Below are 24,568 nucleotides of genomic sequence, written 5' to 3'. Positions count from 1 at the left end.
TCCAAAGTAAGAAAATACAGTGTCAGGGTGTAAAGAGGCCAAATGATTATATAAGGCTTGTAAAATGAAATGTGCCGACATGTGCAAAAAGGAAGGAGGGGTTTTCCATCCTTTCGTTTTCCAGCCGCTCTCTTTCCTTATTGTGACCAGCTAGCAAGGCTTTGTTCTACATTCTCCAGTGAACAGAGATTTGAAGATAGCACAAAGAATAGCAAGAAATGTCTCAGAATGATGTTGGCCTTTCCAGAGGTTTGCCAGTCTGAGCGCCACTGCCCAATTTGAATTAAAATCGGCACCTAAATCCTTTCTTTAGTCCTGCACCTTGAAAGTAGCGCCACTGTCAGCTTTGTTAACCTCTTTTGCTACTCGAGGTCGTCAAAAGTTTAGAGCAAAAGGTCTCAAGTCTTTCCAAACGAACCTTAAACCTTAAACAAACGGAACTAAAGGACAGTGAACTGAAGTGGGCAATAAAAACAAGTTTCTCAGGACTGATTAAATGTGTTTAGCAGCTAGCTCCACCTCTGAACTGACTCTCGGGACCAGGATGTGGCTTCAGTCTGCAGCAGGGACTCCCGCTCAGCTGTCACCCAGGCTCCGCCTCCAAACATTCCCATCAGTCCCGTTTTTTCTTGCCCAGACTCCGCCTCTTCTTTCCTGCCCCGCACAAAGAGGCAGGATCCTCCTGGTTGCTATGACTTCAGCCCAGTGCGTGCGTGACATGCAGCCACTGGACACATCCAGCTTCAAAGCGGAGCTTCTGTCGGACGCAGACGCCACGCCAGCCAGACACCTGGACCCCTCCGGCGGGAACGGGACGCTGCCCAGAGCGCGGGGAAGTTGAACACGAGTACCTGGGTGGGGGAGGTCATGAGCTAGAGTCCCTGGCTGATGAGTTCTCTTCGCGGTGGAAGAAGAAGGCTCCAGGATGAGCTGCAGTCCATGAACGCCAGTCAAGGATTAGGATGGTTTTTGTTAGCTTTGACATGCCCGTGGCTTCGATGGTGAGCGCCGCCGCCGCCGCTGCTGCATGAACCTGTCGTTTAACTGTACATCAGCTTCTTCTGCTGGAGCCTTTCTGCTGATCTATGGCTTCATCACATTCTGGAGGCAAATGTCCCATTTTGGCTCCGATGTGAGTTGGTGGTGAGGCTCAAAAACTTGTTGATTCCAGTTTGAAGTTCTCAAGGACGCTGTTCGTTTTATGAAATATCTGTTTTCTCGGCTCTGTTGCTGGTGTAGACGGGATAAGCCGAAACGTGCCTGCCTCCGTGCGCGGCGGCTCTCTGACCTCGTCTAAACTCGGCCGATCGGTTTAACGCGGGTCACTTCTCCGAGGCTCCAACACTAAATGTGGCCCCACAGCTCCGGAATGTGTATTTGCGTGGAAGTTTCTCCCCTCTGGTGATCAATACAGCCAGAAAAGGGCAGAATTGTTTGATAGTGAGCAGGACCCCCCACACTCAGATTTACTGTTGTTACGTAACCCCCTTTCAGGCCTTTACTCCAGTTAAGTGCTTTCACAAAGAACCCGGGATGTTCTTCCTAAAATGGCTGTGCAACCCAGAACAATTACGCCGAGCAGTCAAAATATTTATGTTTCATGGTGTTACACATGCAGGGCGCAGAGCCACTCAGAACCCTCTGATAAGCCTTTATCGGCCCCTTCCTGCAGCTCGTCTGGGCCCTCAAACCACTTTGCTTTTCTCCCACCTGATTTTACATGTTTGTGGGTTTTTAGGAGGAAAACGTTCCGTTTTGGAACCTTCAAGACACCGGAAACATGTTTTTTCTTTTATTTCATGATCTCAAAAAGGTTCAGCAACAGTGAGAACTTGGTGCTGGTGACAGTCGGGGGGGCAGTGGTGATGGGGTGAAAGGGCCACTGCACAGATTCCCATGTGGGATCAGGGAGGCTGACGTCATTCCACGGAACATCACGGTCACATTTAACCTGTTCCGAGGGTTTCTGGGATGTTTCGGCTGCGTGCAGCGTTGAGGAACTGCTTTCTGTCCTGTTTTGCCTCTCTGGGGGGGTACGTGGCTGACAAGGAATGACGGCTCGGTCCGGGAATGTGGGTTCAGCATCTCCGTGTTTGAAGGTTGGGGGTGAGATTCCTCGCTGCTAACAACAAAAACAAGTGTTTCCTCAGATACTGCGCTGCCTGTTTGTTTGCTCTGCTGGCCGCTCATAAAGTGGTCACAGCCTGCAGGAGGGAACGCCGGCAGGGGGACAATGGAGGGGGAACAATGGCCAGAGTGGCCCGGTGTTCCTCGGACCGCGTTCCCTCCTGCTCCGAGTGATGTAACGAAGGAAGCGGCGCTCCTTCCCTCTCCTGTTTGTGTCTCATCGTTAGTGATGTCACCCTCACACAGAATTCCCCTCCAACTTCCTGTTTGTCCTTACTTTGCGTATTTCTCTCTTTGCTTCATTGTCTCTTCGTTCCAGAACTGGAAATGTAAGTGGTTTTTTCCAGGATGGTCATTCTTTAGTTTTCATTTTCAGTTCTTGGTCACTGGGGCAATTTATTGTAAATGAGTGCATCTACTCAAGTGTTTTGGATGCAAATGTTTAATTTTTACACACAATTTTAGACTGACAGATGAAACAATGTTTTAGATATGATTAGTTATATAATGATGTACCCCCCCCCCCCCCCCCTCCCAAAATAAGACATTTTCCATCAGAAGGACATGAAACTTTTAAGATGTTTTCCCCAGACTTTTTCACCAAGTTTGTCGTTCTGTTGTTCAGGGTCAGGCACGACGGAGGAAGAACATTACAGAGTTCCTGGGGGAGGCCAATATTCCCACCCCGGATGCTCTGGGGCAGATCAGTGGCTCCTTGCCCAGTGTTGGGGTTGGGTCAGAGAGCTGGAAGAACCGGGCTGCCAGCCGCTTCAGTGGCTTCTTCAGCTCCAACGCTGGAGCGGGACCCTTTGGCAAGGTAACCCTGATCACATGAGCGTTGCTTTAAAGCTGTTGGTCACAGCGTAGATGATTCAAGAGAAAGAGAATCGGTAGCTGGCAGCAGCACGAGGGGGTCAGCAGGTCATTTCCCTCCCCAAGACCCGGTGAGGTAATTTCCCTTTAAGTGACTTGTTGGCTCACTTGTTTTCAATAGATGGAAAGTTTCATTCTGTTCTTCCCACCTTCGTTTCAAAAGCCCCGAACTGAATGAAGACTATTTAAATTGTTTTGCATAATTATAAAAAAATCTCCACTCTTGGTTTAAATGGGAGAATAAATCCAGGAAATCGGGGAAACTTTGCGTAGCGTTAATGATTGAGGTCTCGTGCGCTCTGGAGAGGTTGTCTGAAGCAGCTGTGTAGTGGTCATGGATCTGATCCGTTTTAAAAACCTTTAAATCTAATTTGCTCGAGGCTGCAGGAACCCTAACAAGGTAACGCGGAGTGCTGGAATAACATCTTTAAGCGATTCATTAAACAACTCTGTCAGTGCTAATTTAGCTTTTAGCTTCACATCAATTCTGCAGACGGATGGAAACAATCAATTTTGTTCCCAGAAATTTGACAGAAATGTCAGACCTGCACATAAATGGGAGCATAATGATTTCTTTAAAACCAAATTCCATCCTGAGGTCACATCCTGCAAAGAAGCAGATGTCAGATGGAGACAGTATCTGTCAGTCATCTGTCACTATAGCCCTCACCTCTATTCATCCAGACTGTCCCCCTTAACCTCCCGAGGGCCAGAGCTCCTCCACCAGGACCTGGACCCAGACCCTCCATATTGTGGCGATGACCCACTGGCAAACCCTCCTGTCACAGCTCTTTGAAGCTGCCAGTTGCTGATCACATTTGTACAATTTGTCAGAGCTGTTGAAGGTAAAGCCACAGTCGGGACACTTCATGAGCCACGAACCAGTAGCCCTTCTCCCCCCCTATGCTGGTGTTCCCTCCCCACCCCCTCCACTCTATTGTTAAAGTGGTCTCTATGCACAGAGCTAATTTTCATAACTACATCAGGCCCGAGAGGCTGAACAATGAGCTGAATAGCAGCTACTGTTGGATTCAAGACTCGAGGCGCCAGTGAGGACAGGAATTATGCTAATGCATCGACTCGGCCCCACTTACAGTGTGAACGCATCAATAAATTGACGCAGCAGCGACGGCATTAATCTCTTTGTTTCCCTGCTTTCTTTGTCAGGAGTTGGACCGTTTGGAGCAGCTGCAGAGTAAACTCCACTCCTACTCAATGTTTGGTCTGCCCAAAGTGCCCCAGCAGCTGTCCTTCCACCAGGACTCCTGGGAGGAGGGGGAGGAGGAGGAGACCAACCTGGCCATGGAGGACAGTTGGCAGATGCTTCTGGACGATCCGCAGGTACGAACACAGCGAGGAGGACGTGATTAAAGCACAAACCTCCCTTATGCAACACCGACGTCACGTGATTAAAAAGGCAGGAGTTGCTTGTTGGATGGACTTCCTCATCCTTTATCTCCCGTAGAGTTGCCCTGAATGCTACTTCCCAGAACAATACACAGCCTTTACATGCTTGTGTAAATCACGAGAGCCATCTGAGGCTGCTCCGTTTCAGCCGATAACAAATACGTGACTAATCAGAACATCCAGATACCACTGCTCCCTCAGTAAAGGTTAGGCCAAAGTTCTTACAGGTATCCCAGTAATATGTGGGATGATGAAGTTACTGAATACACATTAATAGCTCAAATCAGTCAGTAAATGTATGTATCCTCCCATAAAATCTGTCATATTGATTGCATTTGGTCTGGTTGCTCTGCGTGGACGACTGTCGTTGCTCATTTTAAAACATTCCCAAGATCTGTTCTGATTTCCCACCTGCTCCTCGTGCAGACTCTGACCAGGAGACAGTTCCACCAGCAGGAGGCGATATGGGAGCTTCTGCACACTGAAGCCACATACATAAAGAAACTGCGAGTCATCACTGATGTACGTGCAAACAGCTCAATCTGCACATCAACAGCTGAACATGCGTGTTGAGCTCCTGAGCGGTTGTAGTCAAACGTCTGTTTCTGTTTGGGTGGACGTGCAGCTCTTCCAGTGTGGGCTGCTGAACCTGCAGGAGAGCGGCCTGCTGGGGGACGTGGAGCCGTCCAGGCTGTTCAGCAACATCCAGGAGATCGTCCGCCTTCACAGGGCCCTGTGGAACCAGGTGATGCTGCCGGTCCTGGAGAAGGCCAGGCAGGCGCGTGCCCTCCTCGACCCCACCCACCTGCACCACGGCTTCATGACGGTCAGTCAGAGTAGTAGAACAGATCTTCCTGTTTAACAATGTTGTTTTTGACTGCGCCCGTGGCTTTCCTGCGTGTTTAATACCTCTGACGCCTTTCTTGCGTGTCCAGTTTGGCTCCAGGTTCCAGCCATACATCCGTTACTGCATGGAGGAGGAGGGCTGCATGGAATACATGCGCACGCTGCTCAGGGACAATGAGCTCTTCAGGACCTACGTCACGGTCAGTCCTACACAACCTTTTGGTGATCCAATAGTTATTTTAGGTGTTTTTCCTGTTGTATTTGTGAAATGAGTTTTCTTGTGCAGCGCTATTGGAAACTCCGCTGGCTTTTAAACGGGCTTCGTACATTTGTTGACGGTCCCACCCTGCACCCGGAGGACTTGCTCATTTTTGCATTTCCAGTTTGTTACATGATCCGTTTCCCGTCTTTGTTCTGGTTCCTTTCAGTGGGGAGAAACGCACAAGCAGTGTAATCGGCTGAAGCTGGCCGACATGGTGGCGAAGCCTCACCAGAGGCTCACCAAGTATCCGCTCCTGCTGAAGAGCATCCTGAAGAAGACGGACGAGCCGGCGACCCGTGACGTCCTCAACAGCATGGTGAGCATTTTAATGCTGGATTGGTATTTATCAGAGCTTCATCAGAAGTTACTAAAACGTGTTGGAACATGTTCTGCCATGTGTTTAGACAAGTGACGTTTGTTCTTCCTCCACCAGGTGGCAGTAGTGGAGGGCTTCATCAACAGCGTGGACTCTAAGATGCGCCTGCGTCAGGAACAACAGAAACTCGCCACCATCTCCGCTCGCATCGACTCCTATGAAGCCGTCGAGGGCAGCAGTGAAGAAGTAGAAAAGGTCAATCGAGAGCTCTTTATTCAAATGAACGCGCCGTCAGACACCGACTCACTTTTGCGGCCTCCTCTTCAGATCCTTAAAGAGTTCAACCACTTCGACCTGATGGCTCCCATGAGAGGAACCTCTCCGGAGGAAATCCGACAGCTGCACCTGGAGGGGGCTCTGAGGATGAAGGAAGGCAAAGACAGTCGGGTAAAGGTCCACTCCGTGGCTCCACGCATCATTTCCTGTGACGGCGACTTATGAAACGCGTTTGTCCTCAGATGGACGTCTACTGTGTCCTGTTTACCGATCTGCTGCTGATCACCAAACCGGTGAAGAAAGTGGAGAAAGTGAAAATCATCCGGCAGCCTCTCCTTGTCCACAACATCGTCTGCAAGGAGCTCAAAGATCCAGGCGAGTACCGAGGCCTTCAAAGGAAACGGAGAAATAATAAAGTGCTTTTTAAAAATCCAGCCAGGTAGCCGTCTTCTAATCACCTCTGGGTTTTGTTCTCTCCCCCCTGCAGGCTCCTTCATCCTCATCTACCTCAACGAGTTTAAGAATGCAGTGGCAGCCTACACTTTCCAGGCCAACAGCGCCACCCAGGGGCGAAGCTGGGTCGATGCAATCTCCAACGTACAGGTTGGAATTTCGCTTCAAGCTTCATTTATTCACAAATTCCCAGGCAGTATTCAGAGACGGCACGTTTTTGAATGGCAGAACAAGTTGAAGAGATGCACAAAGCAAGAAGAGGAGGAGGAAGAGGAGGAGGAGAGCAGTAACTCCACAACAAGTTCTCCATGTCTGAGGCACAAAGACCAGCAGAACTCGAGGTACAACCGCGTTCCTTCCAGGCTGTGAATGAGTGCATTTCTGCTAAAAATGCAGCTCCAGATGATCTGAATGTGCATTTGAGCTCCAACCAACCAAAACTCTGTTCCCAGCCAATCAGATGGTTCCACCGAGACGCTGTCGGTGATGGACATTGACGAGCCCGGAGAACACGGAGATCCTTCTGCCAACAAGAATCTAGAGGGAATCACAGATAAAGACCTGGCTGAAGTCCCTCAGACTCGGGCCACTTCAAGTCCCCGCAGACTTTACGCTGAGCCAGGACCTGACCCAGAAGAGCTGGACCCCCAGTGCCGCTCTCTCTCCATGGACAGCGCCTATGGGACTCTCTCGCCAGAGTCGCTCCTGAGAGAGCTTCAACCACAGCCGGACCAGAGTGAAGGAGAAGAGGAGGAGGAGGAGGATGAACTGCAGCAGGCCACGAGGGTAGAGGAAGAGGAGGAGGAAGAGGAGGACTCCACGTCACTAGGGTCCCAGCAATCGGTGGTCCAGTCCGCTAAACCTCGGCGGTGGCCCCGTGTTCAGCCGCACCTCCATCTGTCTCGCTCGGAGGACAACCTGCTGCAGCACTTTCACGGGAAAAACGCCGCATCGCACACGCGTTCGCTCGACCCTGAAGCGCAGGCCGAGTCACGCTCCAGGGACCCCGACAGCACGCTGGCTCACAGCAGGAGCATGTCAGAACTGGGCCAAAGCTGCCTGGAGTTGTTTACCAGTGACATCGACCATTTAGGTGACTGCTCCAACGGCAGCGAGACGGCTGAGCCGACCTGCGCCGCGGAGGACGGGGGGGACGCTGGGCGCTCCTCGCCTTCCGATCAGTCGCAGAACAGCTGCTCGGACGGGGAAACGGCTCTGCCTGCTGGCGTGGGCGCGAGGAACAAGTCCACATCTGGTGGCGGCAGCTCGGGGGAAGTTTCACCCAAAAACAGGAAGTCGCCGGCGCAGCAGCACAAGAAGCTAACGGTGGCTCAGCTGTACAGGATACGCACCACTCTCGTCCTCAACTCCACGCTCACTGCATCGTAAGTTCCCCACAGAAGCAGAGTCACACTTCCCACAGTTTAGAGGAGGAACGCTGAAGCAGCGACAGCAGTTACACACAAAGATGAGGTGAAGGTGCACAACGGAGTAAGGGATTGTGGTCCTGTCTTAGTTCAGAAGACGCTTCCCATTGAGAGCTTTAGCCTGGTATCATATTCACTCTAAATTGATGCTCAGCAGCAAACGTCTCGTCACTCTCAGGGTGTCTCTGCTCAGCATCTTTGGACCTGACGTTCCCTTAGCTGGGATCAGAAAAATTCCAGAAGCAAAGCACAGACGTGCAAGCAGAACGAGCACAAACAGCAAAGTTCTGATCCAAGAACAGACAACGGCTGGCGTGTGCGATTACTAAAGCCACTCTTACAGTTAGAAGTCTCGGTGCTGAAGAACAACCAGGGTCGGGAACATTCTGGGTCCAAAATCCTGCCAAGAGAAAAGTGTCCAGGTTACAGCGAGACAGTGTTGATATCAAATACGGGAAACAGGAAAATACTGTTGTCTGACACAGATTGTGCCTTTCCATTTAGCCGAATATGCACGAAAATACTGGTTGTAAAATATGTTGGATACGCGTATTTTGAAGGGATCGTTGCAGAATCTGGATCCACGACTGTTTCTGTCAGCAATTATTATTATGTTATTATTATTTAGTCTTTTCTCTTTTTGAAGGCAGCTGTGTGAAACTCTTTCTGCCTTCTTGCAGGGAGGTATAACCACTCGACCAGTGGAACCAGTAAGGATCAACACTTGTTTGGCTTCAGTGGACCGAAGTTCTTGAGACACAGATGCACTCTCTCTCTCTCTCTCTCTCTCTCTCTCTCTCTCTCTGCGTTGCTGCCTCTCTCTTCCTGTTTCTGGACTCTGATCCAATCCTCTTTTGCGTTGGGACATTTTGCATTGGTCTCCAGAGTTCCTTTGGAGTGGAGGGAGAAGCAGAGAGACTCATTAACTGCTTGCACTTTGCGACAGAAGTAGCATCATGAAGGTCGGGACCTTTGAATCGGGAGCGATCCCGAGTTAAAAAGACGGACGTTAAGTGATGCAGGAGGAGGGCGACCAGCCCATATCTGTGCTACTCCTGGTTTGCTTCAACAAAAAGAAAAAAAAAAGATGAAATTGCACAGTCGTCGATGTATAGAAGAAACACTGAGTGAAATTAAAGTCTCACCACGGATTTGTTGTTGTGCAGATGTGAATGTGTGTCCCCGATTCCCGACTGAACCAAAACAGATTCCCAGCTCCTGTCAACGCAGCGACAGATTCCCAGCGACTCGCCAAAGCTCCACAGCAGACGTCACAGACCATCAGTCCTCCCTTTTCTTACTATTCTGGAACTGACGCCGCTTGGTTATGAGGAACTAACAAGATGAGGTGATTTGCTAAAAAAGAGAAGTCACTGAGGAAGCTTTGAGGAATCTTCTGCACCGTTTGAGTTTGAGTTTCCACCAACCAAAGAGCATGAGATCATGTCTGAACACTGTCAGAAACGGCACGTTGGCTTACATTCTTGGTGTTTTTTCAAGACACAAAACATGAAAAGTTGAGGTGCTCTGATGAGGATGAAGATGAGGATGAGGAGTCACTCTGGGTTTGCTTGTTTTTCCAGGTGACAAACGCAAGAATCCATTTTTTTCAGTGTTCAGATCAGCGGAAACTTTATTCCAAACTTTGCCCCAAACCAAATAGTTTGTTTACTTTTAGTTCTTTGTTTATTTGTAATATTTATTATGCTTGCTATATTTTATATAAGATATTGTTTATATTGTTTGCCTACGATTTGTAATTTTTTTTTCTCATTTTGTGGATGTAGTCTTAATAATTTGAATTTGCCACAAACCAAAATCATGTTTTCCTCCATCAGGAATGACTTTACAGTGTCTTACAAAATAAAACGTAAAAAAGCACCTAAATGTGTCACAGCCTGTGTTTTGAAAGTTTTAATCCACCTTAATGGACCCATTTGGGGGCTGGGTGGACATTAAAATGTGCGCTGATGTCAGCCGACAGCCGGTGGGAGAACATCTGGGGGGGCAGAGATCAGACGGGTCGTGACAAAAGTTTAGTTATTTTTAACATACTTGAGTTGTGGGGTCGGCATGAGTCATTATGCTAACGATGTGATGGACTCCGACCAACTGACCTCTGGGGGAATTGTTTGGGTTAGTGGCAGCTTCTCCACTCAGAAACACAGATCAGGTCCAGCTGTCTCTCTGGTCCAAACATCTGCTTCCAGTCCAGATGTGAGTGGTGCTTCTGAAGCCCGCCATCACGGACCAAGGTGTATTTACAGGTGATTATATCAGCTAATCGCTGGATTACAGCATGTTGCCTCTAAGCTGCAGAGAAAAGACAGCGTGCGCTTGTGGGATTTTCTCCTTAATCTGCTCCCAGAATTCAGCGGGGGCCCCTCCCGTGCTCACATCTGGCCCTTCTGGATTTACTCTTGTAATCCTTGATTTTAAAATGATTTTAATACGCTGAACTGTAATTATTTAAATGCAGATTTCTATTTGAGCAATGAATTAATTACACAACCTGGTTCAACCATCCTGCCTGCAGAGCGGAGGAGGCTATTATCATGTAGCAGCACTCTACTCTTTCAGGTGGACTCACCACTTATGGAAGAAAAGGAAAAATTACAGCTCAAATGCAATAAGACAGGAGGAGGCAGACGGGAGATAAAGATAAGATTTTATGGAATCTTTCGATCCTTCCTATTTCGGGGTATTCCTACTCACTCACAGATGTGTCATCTCCGCAGCAGCTGAAAACTTTGGGAGACAAAGAATTGAGATAAATTTGCGCGTCATTTCAACGCCACTCCCGACCACCAGGGGGCGTCCTGCGCCGTGTTTTCTGCTCACTCTCCATCACTTTCAGTGTGACGCCAAACGGCAACTGTCGTGGTTGGTATCACACAATATCACACAGCAGTTTAGTCAACCCAGAAAGGTCTTCACACTTGATTTGTTTGCAGATTTACCCGGCACGCCCTGAGGGGGCGAGTGCACATCTCCGTGTGAGGCCCGGTCAGAAACGCCACATGCACCGGGGCGGAGGACGGGTCACTGCCACCTGCTGCGGCAGATGTCAGAAACCATGCTGTAAAAAATGTCCGATTAACACAAAGGGGCACTTTGACAAATCCCGATTATAGGAGCACTTTCATTTATTAAACTCTGCCAATCCGCTGTTCTCTTTTCGAGCGGGGATTAAAAGCAGGTAGACACCATTGTCTGTCTAAACAATCCCTCTTTAAGCTCTGGCTGTTTCCTGGTGCCCCTGAGCGGTCCGGCTGGTCGCCTGCCTGTAATCTCAGTAGGGGCTTATGGGTCACTACAACCACTACGCAGCCCCATTCATCAACATCATCCCCTTTAGAGGACTAGGTGATTGGATTTAGGACATGTTTTACAGGCCGGGAAAAAGCCAGAACAGCATTGGAAAGCGTGTTTACATGAGCTGTGCTGTGAAAAGGCCTTCAGACGAGCGGAGGCCATATGGAGCAGATAACCCTGCCAACATCTGCCCTCCATCAGTAGCACACAACACTCCAGCTTTGACCTTCACGTGGAGCAAAGGAACATCTGGCGTGGACCCGTGGAGCCGGCGTTCGGCAGCAGAACCGGTCTCACCCCTCGGTGATCAGAATTCCCATTAAGCTCAAATGGATCAATATTAATCTGATTAGCGTTAATGAGAAGTAACTCGGTAATTACTCGTCTTTAATTCCTCTTAAAATCACACATTCAGAGGCAACTGTGGTACTTTTTCTCCACTGAATTATTTACTTTTCTAACAAAGTCGTTACTGATACGCATGTAAATCCATAAAAACCAGCCCAGGGCAGCAGAAACATCCTCTAACACCGCTCTAATACTGGTGAAGCCTCTGATAGCATCAGGGGGGGTTCTCCAGGATCACAGCCTGGACCTTCTCATTCAACCCTGATAAGATGAAAATGGAAAGAATTCAACTAACGTTGTATTGCTAACGAAGAGCATGAGACAGTAATTGTGCTGAAGAACTTTCCTTCTGATGGGGTTTAGCTCTGGAAGCAGGTGATGAGATCAGCAGCTGCTCCATAAAGACGCCACAGATCCCTCGGGATCGCCTTAATTCCTGTAAAACTTGTGTTGTTTGCTAAATTGAAAAAGCATAAGGTCCCACTTTCACATGAGTCAGATAAACTCCTCACCTCAATAATTGTATCAGTCGGTAAGAAGCTTAACGTAATTACAATATTGTCTTGGTAGAGCAGCGGCCTAAAACCAGGAACAAAACCCGCCCATTTTATAAATTAAATGGAGACGCTGCTACTACACGGGAGGGATTAGGAGGTCTGGCACATTTAATATTTACAGCTAAATTAATCTGACAGTGTGTCGCGTGTAATACCTGAACTGATGCTGATCGCTGCCCTGAACCCAAAATATAGGGTTATTCTCATTCTGGTGGCACTTCAAAACCCAAATATCAGACGCCTTGGTTTGATCCCGAGGGCCACGTCGGTTGCTACAGCAACGCAAAGACAGAAATAGAAAGAACAGAGAAACACAAAACCAGGAGCTAAAGTCAGCTCAGCTGAAGTTAAAGGCACAGACGATCCCCAACAAACACCCCAGCGGGTCCGTTTACGCTCCCTGGAGCAGGGTCGGTGGATCTACTGGGGCTGATGGATCTACTGGGGCTGATGGATCTACTGGGGTCAGTGGATCTACTGGGGTCGGTGGATCTACTGGGGCCGGTGGATCTACTGGGGCCGGTGGATCTACTGGGGCTGATGGATCTACTGGGGTCGATGGATCTACTGGGGCCGATGGATCTACTGGGGCCGATGGATCTACTGGGGCCGGTGGATCTACTGGGGCTGATGGCACACAGCAACATCCCAACATTCAATTGCAGGCAGAAGTTTCCAGAAACATCTTTTCATCAGATGCAAACAGGAATCTTGTGCCAAGGCCGATGGAGCCTCATCAGTGTTGGGAAACGGCCTGTTCAACGTCACGACTCGGACAACAAGAGAATAATGATGATTTGGTTCTTATTTAGTGATTCTGTGTAAATCAGAGGACCATCGTGCCGGTATGATGGGATGGTCGTTAACGTCGTTTCCTTCAGATAATAATAATCATCCTTTCAATAGAAACCTGCTTTCTCCGGGTCTGAACGTGTCCTTTACCCCAACGCAAGAGCTGATATCGGCCATGTTTGGTTGGAAAACGTTCAAATGCCCAGTGGCACTGTGCGTGTGCGTGTGCGCGGTGCCCGGGCTGGAGGCAGGATGCTGCTGCGCGCTGGGCTCTAAAGGGTTAACAGGACGCGGCGCAGCGGCGCTCTGCTCCTCTGGGTGGAGTGAAGTTTACACATGAACTACACAACTAATTATCCCGGCGACTGCGTTATGGAGCAGTGGTGAACCCCCCTCCCCCCCGGCAGACGCGGTTCTTCGGTGTCCGGAGGAGTTGGGGCCGTTTGGGGCCGTTTGGGGCCGCGGATCTGCGCCATGAGTGATGTGAGTGAGGAGGCGCTGCTGGAATACTTCTGCTCCAGCGGAGGAGGCTCCGGCAGGGTCCGAAACGCAGATCTGCTGAAGACCTTCAAGCCTTTTATTGGCCACTCTGACCCGCAGCTACGAGGTAGGTGATCGATCATCGATCAGCGATCGGGGAAAAAAAGCGGCGCGCAAACGGCGATGAGGTCGCGCGCTGCAGTTTCTGTTAAAAACCGCTCTTTTTAGGTGGAGGCGGTTGGGGAAGGTGGGGTTTGTGTCCCCTGGTGCTGCTTTTGTCCTCGCCTGTTCTACCTCAAACATCTGGTCTGCATTAAAGACCCGAATAGCTGCAGTTCCAGCAGGATTGTGTCACTTCCGGCCTCGCGCCAGTAAGAGCCGTCTGATCGGTGATCAGAGGAGCCGCCGCAGCCCGTCGTGTGTCACGTGGAGGCCCCGTGGCCGCGCGTTCAGACGGTCTGTGCGCAGACCGGCGCAGCGAGGCTTTCCTCTCCTCCCTCTGCAGACCTTATATAATCATTCTATGAAGCTCAGCAGCCAGAATGCCTCCCATCTTTATTTAGACGGGTTCTGCCGGGCTGGCCGAGGTGGTCCCAGACCTCTGTCTGCAGGCTGACGCTTTAAAGAGACCACGGAGTCACTTCCTCCAGGAATGTGGCAAACATCCACTCCAAAAGCTGCCAGCTTGTGCTGAAACGTTAAAACTGAATCAAGTTAACGCGAAATCTGACCTACAGATGATGGTAGCGGTGAGAGAGCGGTCACTCTTGAGTCATGAGCCGCCAGTAAAACAGAAATATTCTGAAAGGAAGTAGAGTCATTTAAATAAGACGTCACAGCGGAGAGATTCTATGTCTCAGTGGTCAGAAGATTGTGATTCACCGTCTGTCCACTGGACACCAACTTGACCTTTAGCCTTAAACACAAACATATTGAAACGCCGCCCAATGATTACACGGAGTGACCTTGCTAACATGCGCCGTCCAGATGCTCCGGTTGTTGACAGAGGTTTAGAGCGCTGCCATCTGACACAGATGTCCAATTAGAAATTGCTTCTCACCCATTTAAAGTCCCAGCTAACATGTGGCTGCAGGTTTTCGAGGCCTTTAATTGTGATGATAGCAATTTAATCAGCCAGCCAACATGCATGACTGGATCTGGACCTCTATTAATGGGCTGGTTCTCATCAGATCAGCAAACTGGGGCATGTGGGAAGAGCGGGGGTGTTGTGCACGGGAGGGAGTCATTTTGGGCTAATAAATAACCAGTAGGTTGCTGTGGAATTCTGAGGAATTCCCAAACGTGAGCGCCTGCTTCCCTGCGACTTCCTGTTGTGAGCTCTCACTACATATGTTCTTTCCTTCCACCTCATGGAAAGAGGAAACTCTTCAATTGTCCTGAGCTATGTGCCCACCAACACCTACAGGCCTGAATGAAATACCTAAGGCTGGAAAAATGTGTTGTCCTGACGACCAGCGCAGCCCTTTAATGACAAAGACGACACGTGTGTGAAAACCTGCTCCTGGTGTCAACAAATCAGAGATCTTTATCTGCTGACCTCCGTCAGCGCCTCTTTGTTTGGATCCACAGTCAAAGATTTTCTGTAGCTATTAAAAGACTCAGGTTGCTGCCTGGGTGGTGGTGGGGGGGTCTCTGTGCCCCCCCTCACCATGTTGGTTGTTTATTATTCAGTTGGTATTAAAGAGAAGCATCTGGACTGGTCTGTCAGCCTTCACGCTGGGCCACCATCAAGCCTCGTCCATAAAATAACCTGAGGAATTTGTTTAAAATGAGAGCCTGAAGAGTAAATATTGTCTCTGCAGCCAAGTACAGAGAAGAATTCAAGCTCATCATCGACCGGATCGCTGTGGTGAAGTCAGAAAATGTAAGTAAAAGACTTTCTCAGAGTTCCTGCTCTTTTTTGTTCTCCCAGTTTTACATTTTTACTACATAATCTCTTAATGCCATTAAAGAGCCATGCTTTACATAAACAGCCATAATTAAACAAGGAGATATGACATTTGGCTTTACTGGCTAAATAATATCTGGATCTTTGTTTGGGATTTTAATTGATTCTACGACTACTGATTCGGATCCATTGATGAATATTTGTGGTCCAGTTTGTGTTGTTTTATCCTCCGACCACTAGGGGCGTCTTTAAAGTCTTTTTGTCCCTCTAGTGATCAAAACTCAGAAGTGCTGAGCACTGAATGTGTAACGGGTAATCTTATCACCCAATATAAGTTATATACGCTAAATGTAGCCAGATCAATAATAATGGACACTTTCCTACTGAGCCATGAGAGCAGCAGAGCTGTGGCGCAGCGCTGAATAATCAAATGAGACCCATTTAAAGCAGCTCAGGTTCTGACCCACACCACTGCTGCCTGCCTGTTTGCTGCAGGGTGAGAAATATCTTGTGCTGAAGAAGAAATACAGACAGATGCTACAGGAGCGAGTCGGCCGACATCCCAGAGCAGACGTGGACGGTCAGAGACACGCGAGTCCAGCCAGGAGCCCGGCCACGGCGCCGTGGGACGCGACGCACACGCAAGCCGTGTCCAGGCGACCCCACGCTGCCGCAGAGGTGACCTTTATGTTAGCGCGGTAGACTCAGAGACAACGCTCGAAAATCCAAAAGTCAGTGAAAGCACCATCAACGCCGCTGTGGCCTCTCTTCCTACACAAAGATGTCTCTGTTGGAGCGCTCATGGAGGTCACGTGGCATAAACATTTACAGAAGAATACTGGGCAGCACAGCCGCGGGGAGGGGGGCAGCACAGATGCGGGGAGGGGGGCAGCACAGATGCGGGGAGGGGGGCAGCACAGACGCGGGGAGGGGGCAGCTGAGGTGGCAGCTATCAGAAGAAAGGCAAGGTTATATGGCTTTACTTAAAGGGCAAGCGAATGTATAGAAGCACTTTAAAACATTCGGAGCTGCTTTAAAACACACTAATCCTCCACAGAGGCACTTTTACATATTGTTCCCGCAACAACAACAGTATTTAATCACAGAAGATGAGGAGATTTTATGCCACCTGTGCTTTATTTGCCCTGCTGCTGCCTGTTAATGCTCGACGTGGCCACATGTCCGAGCAGTCGGACCTGACTGATCTCTGCTCCCCTGCAGGCTCTGCAGCAGGTCCAGCACACCGAGCCGTCGTGTCCCATCATCCCAGTCCCAAACACAGCACAGAGCAGCAGGGAGGAGGATCTGGACAAAGACTCGGGGTCAAAGGTGACCATTTTCACACCGTTTCGCCAGTTAAGAAAGTATCGGAACACATTTCTGAGCAGAAAAGGGAGGTTTGATTCAATTAGTGTTTCTGAGCTAAATGGCACAAATGTAATCAAACCATCGAACAAAGGTGAATTCCTTTTGTGCTAATTTGGAAAAAGCTGGACGAGATTCGATTTCAGCGGCTAAAGTTTGGTTATTACAGCTTTGAATCATATTTCAATCAATTAAGACACAAAGTGGTGTGATTAAACTTTACCATATAAACCAGTCGGGACCGGCCAGTGGACGTCCCTAAAGGAGACACGTCTGCGTTAAAGGGCTTCTCTCCTGATTCAGTTCAGATTTGACTCGACGGCACTGATAAAAGGCTGCAGCTTTCCCCGCAGAGCGCCCCCTGCTGGCCAACGGTGATATGAAAACCCCAGATTTCAGATCTGTTTGTTGTTGTTAAAATCAAGATTATTTTAGTCTCATGATTGATTCACATCATCTCAGCTATTTTTTTCTATTCTTTATAACCATCCTTTTAGGATATTGCTGGAAAATTTGTGTTTCTGATTCAGTGCAATTAATTGATTAAAGATTTTTCTTTACACTGGATGTTGTTGCTGCAAAAGCATCATCTTCCTCTCTGCACTGGTTCTAGCTTCACCCAGCAGGTGGTGCTAAATAAATTACCTGGATTTGTAGCCTTCAGTATGTTAAATTGGAGTGGGAGGAGGACCTGCAGGGGGAGAATCTGCATTTAAATGAAGCTCACCGTTATTATGTTAAGCATCAACATGTTGGAACTCATTAGAAAGATAATCATCATTTGTGTCCATTAAAGAGATTGAGATCCATCCCACAGAAACAAAGGTGGTTTCTGTGACGACCTCAACAATCCACGGATGAAATATGTTCATCAATCAGATTAAATCTGTTTGCTTAACGCATTAGTGACACGGCTGAACGCTGCAGCGTCACCGCTCCAAATCAGAACACCTGAAGCTTAGAAAAGACCTTTCAGCTGTTTTGATGAAGATCTGAGCTTTACGCAGAAGAACTTTAGTACATTTGTGGGAGAAACTCTGAGTTCAGGGAGGTAAAGATGGTTTACACTTATTTTTAAGGCTCAAATTAAGAGTTGTCTTAATGTTAGTCATTAAAATTCTAAAAAGGAACAATTAAAAGAGGGGGACTTGTTTCTTTCCCCGTAAGATTTGTGATCAAGGCAAAAATTCCAATGATTGATCTGAAATAGAGAAGAAAAAGGAGATTTCTGTTAAACAGACAGAACCTTTTCCACACTTTTGCCCCCCCCCCCCCCGCACTTTAAAGCTTGTTAATCTGCTGTCTGCTCCTGATCTAAAGGAACACTTCACACGTGAGAGGCTGGAACCTCCTAACATCCTGAGCTGAGAACCTTTTGCTTCAAAAGAACACATAAATCAACCTGAGACACGTCGAGCTGTCACAAGTTTCTCCGGAAGAGAGAAAAAAGCACACGTCTGTTGTTCTTTAGCTAATTGTTAATTGGATTGTTATTCATTACCCCTCATGTGTGAAAGCGACACCTCGGCCTCGCCGGGTCGTTACCTCGCTCACTGTCTGACACCCTTTGGTCACGTCTGGTCAGCTGGAAAACATCAGAGCGCCGGCCGGCGTGCGTGTTGAAGCCAGCGGGCACTCCACTGGGGTCGAGGCCGCCTCGTGTCACGCTGACCTTTTAAGTCATCGGTGAGTTCAAAATCATCTGTTCTGTCTTTCAGTCCGAGTCGGAGCAGGATGAGGAGAGCACGGGCAGCGTGGGCTCTGCTGCTGTCGCCGTGAGTGATTTCTACGACCACCTTTCTGGATCTTTACATCCTTTACATCCTACTGTTAGCTGTAGCCATTACTGCCGTCTTTTCCTGATGCTCCTGAACTCATCACAGAACTCTGCTCTCACGCGTCCGTGACTCAGTGGTTTGTAGGAACCGGATTAGACGTTTGCAGCTTCAGCACTATCAAGCGAGGCCGCGACAGGATGTGGACAGCGGGGTGGGTTTCTCCTCTGTGTGCACATCTGAGCTCCGCCCACTTCTCTCTTTATTAGCTGGATCCTATAGAGAAGGAATGGATCTACTCCGCCGCCGGAGCTCGAGTCCCTGACCTCTCGCAGCTGCTCAGACAGGACCCCTCGCTGGCCAACAAGAAGGTAGCCCCGCCCTCTGACCTGCCCCCTCCAGGGATAATACCACTTATTTATATTGGATCACATTTGTGATCATCTGCAGCGATTTCTAACACAAAAAGTCTTCCAGGGCAAAAGAACAGCTGCTCACTAAAGTCATCCAGGCTGCTTTTGTACCGCACAATTACAAATTCACCTCCCAGGAGAGCTGAACCCATTTGTGTGGTGTGATGCACAGATCCACTAATCTATGTTCTTGTGTTTTGTCTTTTTGCTGCACCAAATCCAGGACTTCACATCAGTGAGTATCGCCCGACGCTGGTGCCTCAAATGTCCTCAAAAGTGCTGCTGATCTCAGCGAGACAAACGTCTCTACACGTTTGACTGATGATTCAGATCTCAGAGCGTCGCTGGTGCATTTTTCACCAACTTAAATGATTGGATGTTTAACCTGTGGAGCTAATCTCTGCCAACATTCCATGTGACCGCTAGCTTCTTTGATTGTTGTGCCTTTGGTCTGACTGAACGGTTTTTCTCTCTCTTCTTTTTTCCTGACGCACCACCACGCTCCCCAGGGGGTAAGTGTCCTTCTATATTTTTTATGATTTACTGCCCCCAGTCAAAAACCTCGGCTCCTCCCTCCGTTAGCTGAAACAGTCGGTTTCAAAGGTCCGGACCGAACGAGGTGGGCGTGAGCGCACCGCCGCTGCCATGCTAATGGGATAGAAACTGATCACCTTTCATTGCATTTCTTGATCTTTCAGCTGTGATGCACAAACTCTCAGATCTGTTTTGCTTGTGTAACTTTCACAAGCTCATTCTGTGGAGATTTTCTGAGAACTCGGTGTTAAAACATCCAGATCGTGCATTTCAAAGGTCCGCTATCAAAAGGATTATGAAAGATAGCTTTTTAGCTCCTTTGCCCCCCTGACAACCCAAATCCTTTCATTTGTCTCCCTGTGCGCTTAAGAGATTTGAGCTCATGTTTGTTGTCCCTCCCCTGTGTCACAGTTCTCACACTGTCCTGCAGCCGTGCCGGACCACCTTCTAAGAGTTGCCCTAAGCCTCTGCCATCCCCACCCGGACAAGATAGCATGGACGCCATTGAAGTGTGGGGAGATGGGGGAGAGCTTAAGGAGAGTCTTAATGCTCCACAAAGACTTCACCCACTTAAAGATAATCTGAAAGTAATAGAGCAGGCTGGGATTAATTGTAGAACAATGCCGGTTGTGTCCCTGTGAAGGTGTTAAGTCCCCCCCAGGCCTCTTTGATGTTGTCTTTAGCCCTCAGCCTTTCCCCGACCCTAACCCTTCTGCAGATAACGTACAGGACAACACGAGTCCCAAGAGCCACGAGAACCCGAGACTTCACACGTAACAGTTATTACATTTGTCAGAGTCCCGTCCTGATGTACGGGATGTTAGCGTGTCAAGCGCCAGGCGCTAAATGGCGTGTGTGACCACGGCCGCGGGGATTACTCTTCATCAGGAATCAAGTGTTTCCTGCTCTGACCAAATGTTTGTTGGGATTAGGAGAGTAACGACGTTCTGCCGCGGGACACTTCGGGACTCAAAAACAACAATATGCCTCCGAGGTTTCCCCACATGGGCTCCTACGGCTCTCTGCTAGTGTCTAAAGGAACCTTCCTTGAGACATTTTTGCATTTTTCCGTTAGAGCTGCTGGAACACCTACAGTCCAGTTACATCCCACATTTCCAGGACCGAAGGACAAACGAGCAGTTTGTCGGTGTCTGTTGAATGTGGTTTAAACATCCTCGACTGTGAGTCATTGTGGGCGATGTTTGCCCACCAGTACCAGTTGAACCAGTGGTACTGGGCTTTTTCCTCATCATCTCATCTAACTGCTCTCCTCTTCCTGTCTTCCTGCTTCCGTGATCCCGCTGTGACGGACTTCCTCCACCACACAGTTTGTAAGTACATCATCGGGCCATCACTCCTCTCTGTCTCTCTGTCTCTCTGTCTGTGCATCAGGCGTCGCCCACACTCGCCATTGTGTCTTCTTGTTGATGTGACGCCACTTCCCTCTCTGGGGAGCGCACGGCGGCGATAGAGCCGTCCCTGAATGATTGGACAGGTGGGTCTGTGGAGGCGGTGGGGGGGCGGGACCCTAGTGGGCAGCGACAGAAGCGAAAGACGTAGGAAGGGAAGACTCTGCATCCTGTTTAGCCTCGTCCATCACACGTGCACACTGGGAGAGCTGCAGAGCTGCCTCTCAAACTGCCCTTTGGCCAATCCATCTTAGAGGACGACAGCCAGCAGACAAAAGGGATGGAGACACTCCAGCCAGACTGCATCCATCATGAACTGCGTTGGCTCTGCTCAGAAATGTCTCTCCAACCAGCTGCTGGACGAGTTCTTCATGCTACAATTAGCCTCCAAACACGAAAAAGCAATTGTCAACACACTGGACTCACATTTCTGCCACGCATATTACAGCCACTGAACCACACACACGTATATTACAGCCACTGAACCACACACACGTATATTACAGCCACTGAACCACACACACACACACACGAAGGTGTTTGCAGAATTATTCCAAGACCACCCCACAATTAGAGCTAAATGGCTAATAGCATGTTAAGCTAAAGTAAAAATCTTCTAAGTTAATGTCAATCGTGAGGTTTTGCCTGGTCGTGTTCCCTCCGTTAACAGCAGCTGGCACGGTTAGCAAGCGACGGCGAAACTGTTAGCATGTCCAAAGGTGGAACTGTGAACGGCTGCCTGCTCAGCTGACCGCAGCACCTGTTGATAGCCCGTAATTACGTGTTCCGGATCACAGACGTCCTCCTACAGGTGACCGGGACGTGCGCTTGTGTATTTTCAGTACACATGCCAGTTATTTTCCCGTCAGCGTTGGCGTTTGAGCGGCCCTGCGTCTCCGAGGGCTTGGTTCCCCTCTTTGATGCGTGCTGACAGAAGTGTGCTGATGCCTGGGTGGGTCTCCACTCTGCGGGTCACACTAACATCATCAATCTTCCCCCCCGTGACAAGCGGCTGCCCCCCCCCACCCCCAGCTGTGGGCACAGTGCTGTGTTGTTTTGTAATTAGGCTGTAAGATGGCAGGAAACCATCTCCCCATCTGTCCAGGCCGCTCTGTGTGAGACCCTGGAGGGAATGACTGATTCCTCCTGACAGACGTCCGGAACGTCGGCGAAGGAAAAACTTTCTGCTGAACTCTTCTTTGCCTCTTCCTCACAGACGGCTCTTCACTGGGCGGCCAAGCACGGCAGCAGGGACATGGCCGCCCTGGTGGCCGACGCCGGCGCCGACGTCAACAGCAAATCGGTGGGTTTGTGTGTCTGTCCTGGAATCATCATCTTCAGGTTCTTCCCTGTCTGGGCCCATTCCCTGATTTATCCTTTTGTCCCCTGCAGCACGTGAGTACGCAGCGACGGCCCGTTGGTGGATTTGAGCGGGCGGCACCAGCTGCTGGTTTCTTGTTTAGCGTACCGTTCCCACAGCGTCTCTGTGGAGATCCAGCTGTGCAAATGTATGACAGCACAAAGTGTTGTGGAGCCGCGCTAATAAATCACGTCATGTCACGTTAATTGTTTCCCAGAACAGTGCTTCTATGTGCCACGACGCTAGAACGATGCAATTTCCAGAGAATTACCCACAATTATGTTTTTATCATTACCTTGTGTTTCCATAACCTTTGCTAATTTGTGTACTTGTGTCTCTTGCTGGTTTGGCTGGTGGGCTCTGGGCCTGGGGAACCTCAGGGGGTACGTTCAAACACCTCTGCAGCCCCGTTACACCTCTGATGAGAGCGGAACATCTTGAGTGTTTGTGTTCTTGGTTCCCTCTGCAGGGATACACTCCGCTACACATCGCAGCGCTGCACGGTCATCAGCACATTCTAGACCTGCTCGTGGGAACCTACGGTAAAAACCACCGCTCGTGGGTCGGGGGGACGATGCTTCGTTACGGGATTCTAAATGTGCCTCTTTATAGGAGCTAAAGCAAACCTGAGGGACTACAGTGGCCATCTCGCCCTTCATTACTTAAAGATGAAGGAGCCAGAGGGGTCTGAGGACTATGGCGAGCTGGGTGAGGACTTCTGCTTCCTGATTTTAGCCCCATTTTGGCAGCGTTGATATTGTGTGCCGCCGCCCTTATGGATCACATACATGCGTCACATACTGTAGTTTAATATGGATGTCAGAACGTCCTTAATTCTGCCCCGGGTTGGTGCCGAGCAGTTCTAACAGGAACGATGTGTCGCCCCAACATAAACATCTGATTTTTGATGAATTCATATTTCCGTTCAGTGTCAATGTCGTTAAAAACAACTGAAAGTCCACATTGGCTCTTTCAAATGAGAACGGTCTCGATCAGCTTTTCAGGTGACTCAAGCGAGAGACCGAAACCGAAACAGGAAGCTGGCGTCGCTGTTTCACTCCAAGAAGAAGTGGGGCTCAGCAGAGGAGCTGGCCCCGATCGAGGAGGAGCGGACGGCGCCGCCCCAACTCGTCCTTCCCGCCTTCAGGCCCCGGAAATTCTCCCGCTGAGGAGCAGCATCACCCAGCAGAGGCCCGTTCTGCCTTGTGTGTGTGTGTGTGTGTGTGTGTTTCCTCCCACTTTCTGACACCAGAACATTGCTTAAAACCCACCCGAGCACGTGTTGCATCACCCATATTTATGTGGCGCCCACCAGGTGTTTAACCTTTGCCCAGCGCAGCACGAGCCTCTGTGATGAAGGAAGAGCTAAATTTAACCTTCCTGTTGCACAACGTTTGGAGCTAAACCCAAGAGTGTTTTCATTCCCAGCGTTGGGAACCTTCTGCTGCTGTCGTCTGACCTTCTCCAGCTGGGTTCATGTATTTATCCTCCTTTACCACGTGTTAATGGGCCCTGTGGAGAGTGACCAGTGTTTGCTATGAAAGGGCTGCTTCCCTTTTACATGTTTTACATTTATCTACTGCTGCCTTCGCAAAAAACGCCTTTTCTTTCTACCCTTTTTCCAACTTTAATTGCCTTCATTCAATTCTTTGCACAGTATTTATACAATGAAGATATTTTGGTATTAAACTAAAATTCATACTTAACGATTTCTGCGTTTTATGTTGAATTAACAGAAAATCCTTCACTTGTAGCCAAATGCAGAATATTACAGGTAAACAGACGCAGGTAATTAAATAGAAAATCATTAGTAAAGCACATTACAGTGGGTTTAAAATGATAAAATAGTTGCCTGAGTGCGAAGAAACATCATTTTTCTGTTTTTGCATAAACATTCACTCACAGATCTTCATATAATGTTGATTTTAGTGTTAGAGGATAAAGATTGCACATTTAGACGCGTTATTTAGCTGTGAAGGGCGGAGCCAGTCACGTTAAGATTTAAATGTAGTTTTTTCTACTTCTGAAATATCGCAGTTATGACGCAGTTCAAATTCAATGGAATCACAAACGATCGTTTCAGGGCGGCTCTTGAGCGGCGTGGGCGTCATTTCCCAATAATCCGGGGTGATTTTCCCTCTCCGGAGGTGAGACTCCAGATGGAGAAGAAAGAAAAAAAGAGTTTAGAAATGGAGATCTCCCTGGAAGAAAGTTAAACGTCACTAAAAGTCAAAGACCTGGCTCTGGTGCGGCCAGCTGTGACCCCCCAGACCGCTCACATACGTCTCCTTCCTTCCTTCACGAGAACCTCCAGATGTGCTTTT

The 24,568-nt window shown here is 49.0% G+C and overlaps 2 protein-coding genes and 2 long non-coding RNA genes across 13 annotated transcripts in view; 2 read left to right on the top strand and 2 right to left on the bottom strand.

Annotated features, from left to right (window-relative positions):
• plekhg5b (pleckstrin homology domain containing, family G (with RhoGef domain) member 5b) overlaps positions 1–9,868 on the top strand; it is a 42,974-nt gene extending 33,106 nt beyond the window's left edge. For 4 of the 7 annotated variants that reach the window (XM_057042055.1, XM_057042059.1, XM_057042058.1 and 1 more), the window contains 11 exons: positions 2,753–2,944; positions 4,168–4,341; positions 4,834–4,929; positions 5,033–5,233; positions 5,343–5,453; positions 5,682–5,831; positions 5,949–6,086; positions 6,159–6,278; positions 6,350–6,482; positions 6,595–6,901; positions 7,013–7,949. In XM_057042055.1, coding sequence (XP_056898035.1) covers positions 2,753–2,944; positions 4,168–4,341; positions 4,834–4,929; positions 5,033–5,233; positions 5,343–5,453; positions 5,682–5,831; positions 5,949–6,086; positions 6,159–6,278; positions 6,350–6,482; positions 6,595–6,901; positions 7,013–7,949 — 2,559 coding nt within the window. Of the gene's footprint in view, positions 1–2,752; positions 2,945–4,167; positions 4,342–4,833; positions 4,930–5,032; positions 5,234–5,342; positions 5,454–5,681; positions 5,832–5,948; positions 6,087–6,158; positions 6,279–6,349; positions 6,483–6,594; positions 6,902–7,012; positions 7,950–8,667 lie in introns of those variants that run through there. The other 3 variants (XM_057042057.1, XM_057042056.1, XM_057042054.1) reach the window with 2 other exon arrangements.
• LOC130530677 (uncharacterized) lies at positions 5,813–8,467 on the bottom strand. The gene is made up of 2 exons (XR_008951897.1): positions 8,329–8,467; positions 5,813–6,496 (listed from the first exon to the last, which is right to left on the bottom strand). It is a non-coding gene; the product is annotated as an uncharacterized LOC130530677 (long non-coding RNA).
• Positions 9,591–11,450, bottom strand: LOC130530676 (uncharacterized). Its single transcript, XR_008951896.1, has 4 exons — positions 10,703–11,450; positions 10,500–10,579; positions 10,105–10,300; positions 9,591–9,986 (listed from the first exon to the last, which is right to left on the bottom strand). It is a non-coding gene; the product is annotated as an uncharacterized LOC130530676 (long non-coding RNA).
• Positions 11,451–13,093: 1,643 nt separating this feature from the next.
• Positions 13,094–23,950, top strand: LOC130530674 (ankyrin repeat domain-containing protein SOWAHA). 4 transcript variants are annotated; one of them, XM_057042068.1, is made up of 13 exons: positions 13,100–13,606; positions 15,303–15,364; positions 15,884–16,066; positions 16,610–16,717; positions 18,472–18,528; positions 18,798–18,899; positions 19,165–19,176; positions 19,451–20,806; positions 22,101–22,187; positions 22,277–22,627; positions 22,714–22,786; positions 22,857–22,952; positions 23,241–23,950. In XM_057042068.1, the coding sequence occupies exons 1-8, from the start codon at positions 13,474–13,476 to the stop codon at positions 19,478–19,480; spliced, it is 687 nt and encodes a 228-aa protein (XP_056898048.1). In that variant the 5' UTR covers positions 13,100–13,473; the 3' UTR covers positions 19,481–20,806; positions 22,101–22,187; positions 22,277–22,627; positions 22,714–22,786; positions 22,857–22,952; positions 23,241–23,950. The 4 variants fall into 4 exon arrangements, with proteins under 4 accessions (XP_056898047.1, XP_056898046.1, XP_056898045.1 ...); XM_057042067.1 differs by having other exon boundaries at positions 13,094–13,606; positions 19,165–20,806; XM_057042066.1 differs by lacking the exons at positions 22,277–22,627; positions 22,714–22,786; positions 22,857–22,952; positions 23,241–23,950 and having other exon boundaries at positions 13,094–13,606; positions 18,798–19,176; positions 22,101–22,264.
• The last annotated feature ends 618 nt before the right edge of the window (positions 23,951–24,568 follow it).

Source organism: Takifugu flavidus, chromosome 8, assembly GCF_003711565.1.
Source record: "Takifugu flavidus isolate HTHZ2018 chromosome 8, ASM371156v2, whole genome shotgun sequence".
Lineage (NCBI taxonomy): Eukaryota > Metazoa > Chordata > Actinopteri > Tetraodontiformes > Tetraodontidae > Takifugu > Takifugu flavidus.
Note: the sequence above shows the minus strand (reverse complement) of the source record. Positions and strands in the feature narration are given on the sequence as shown.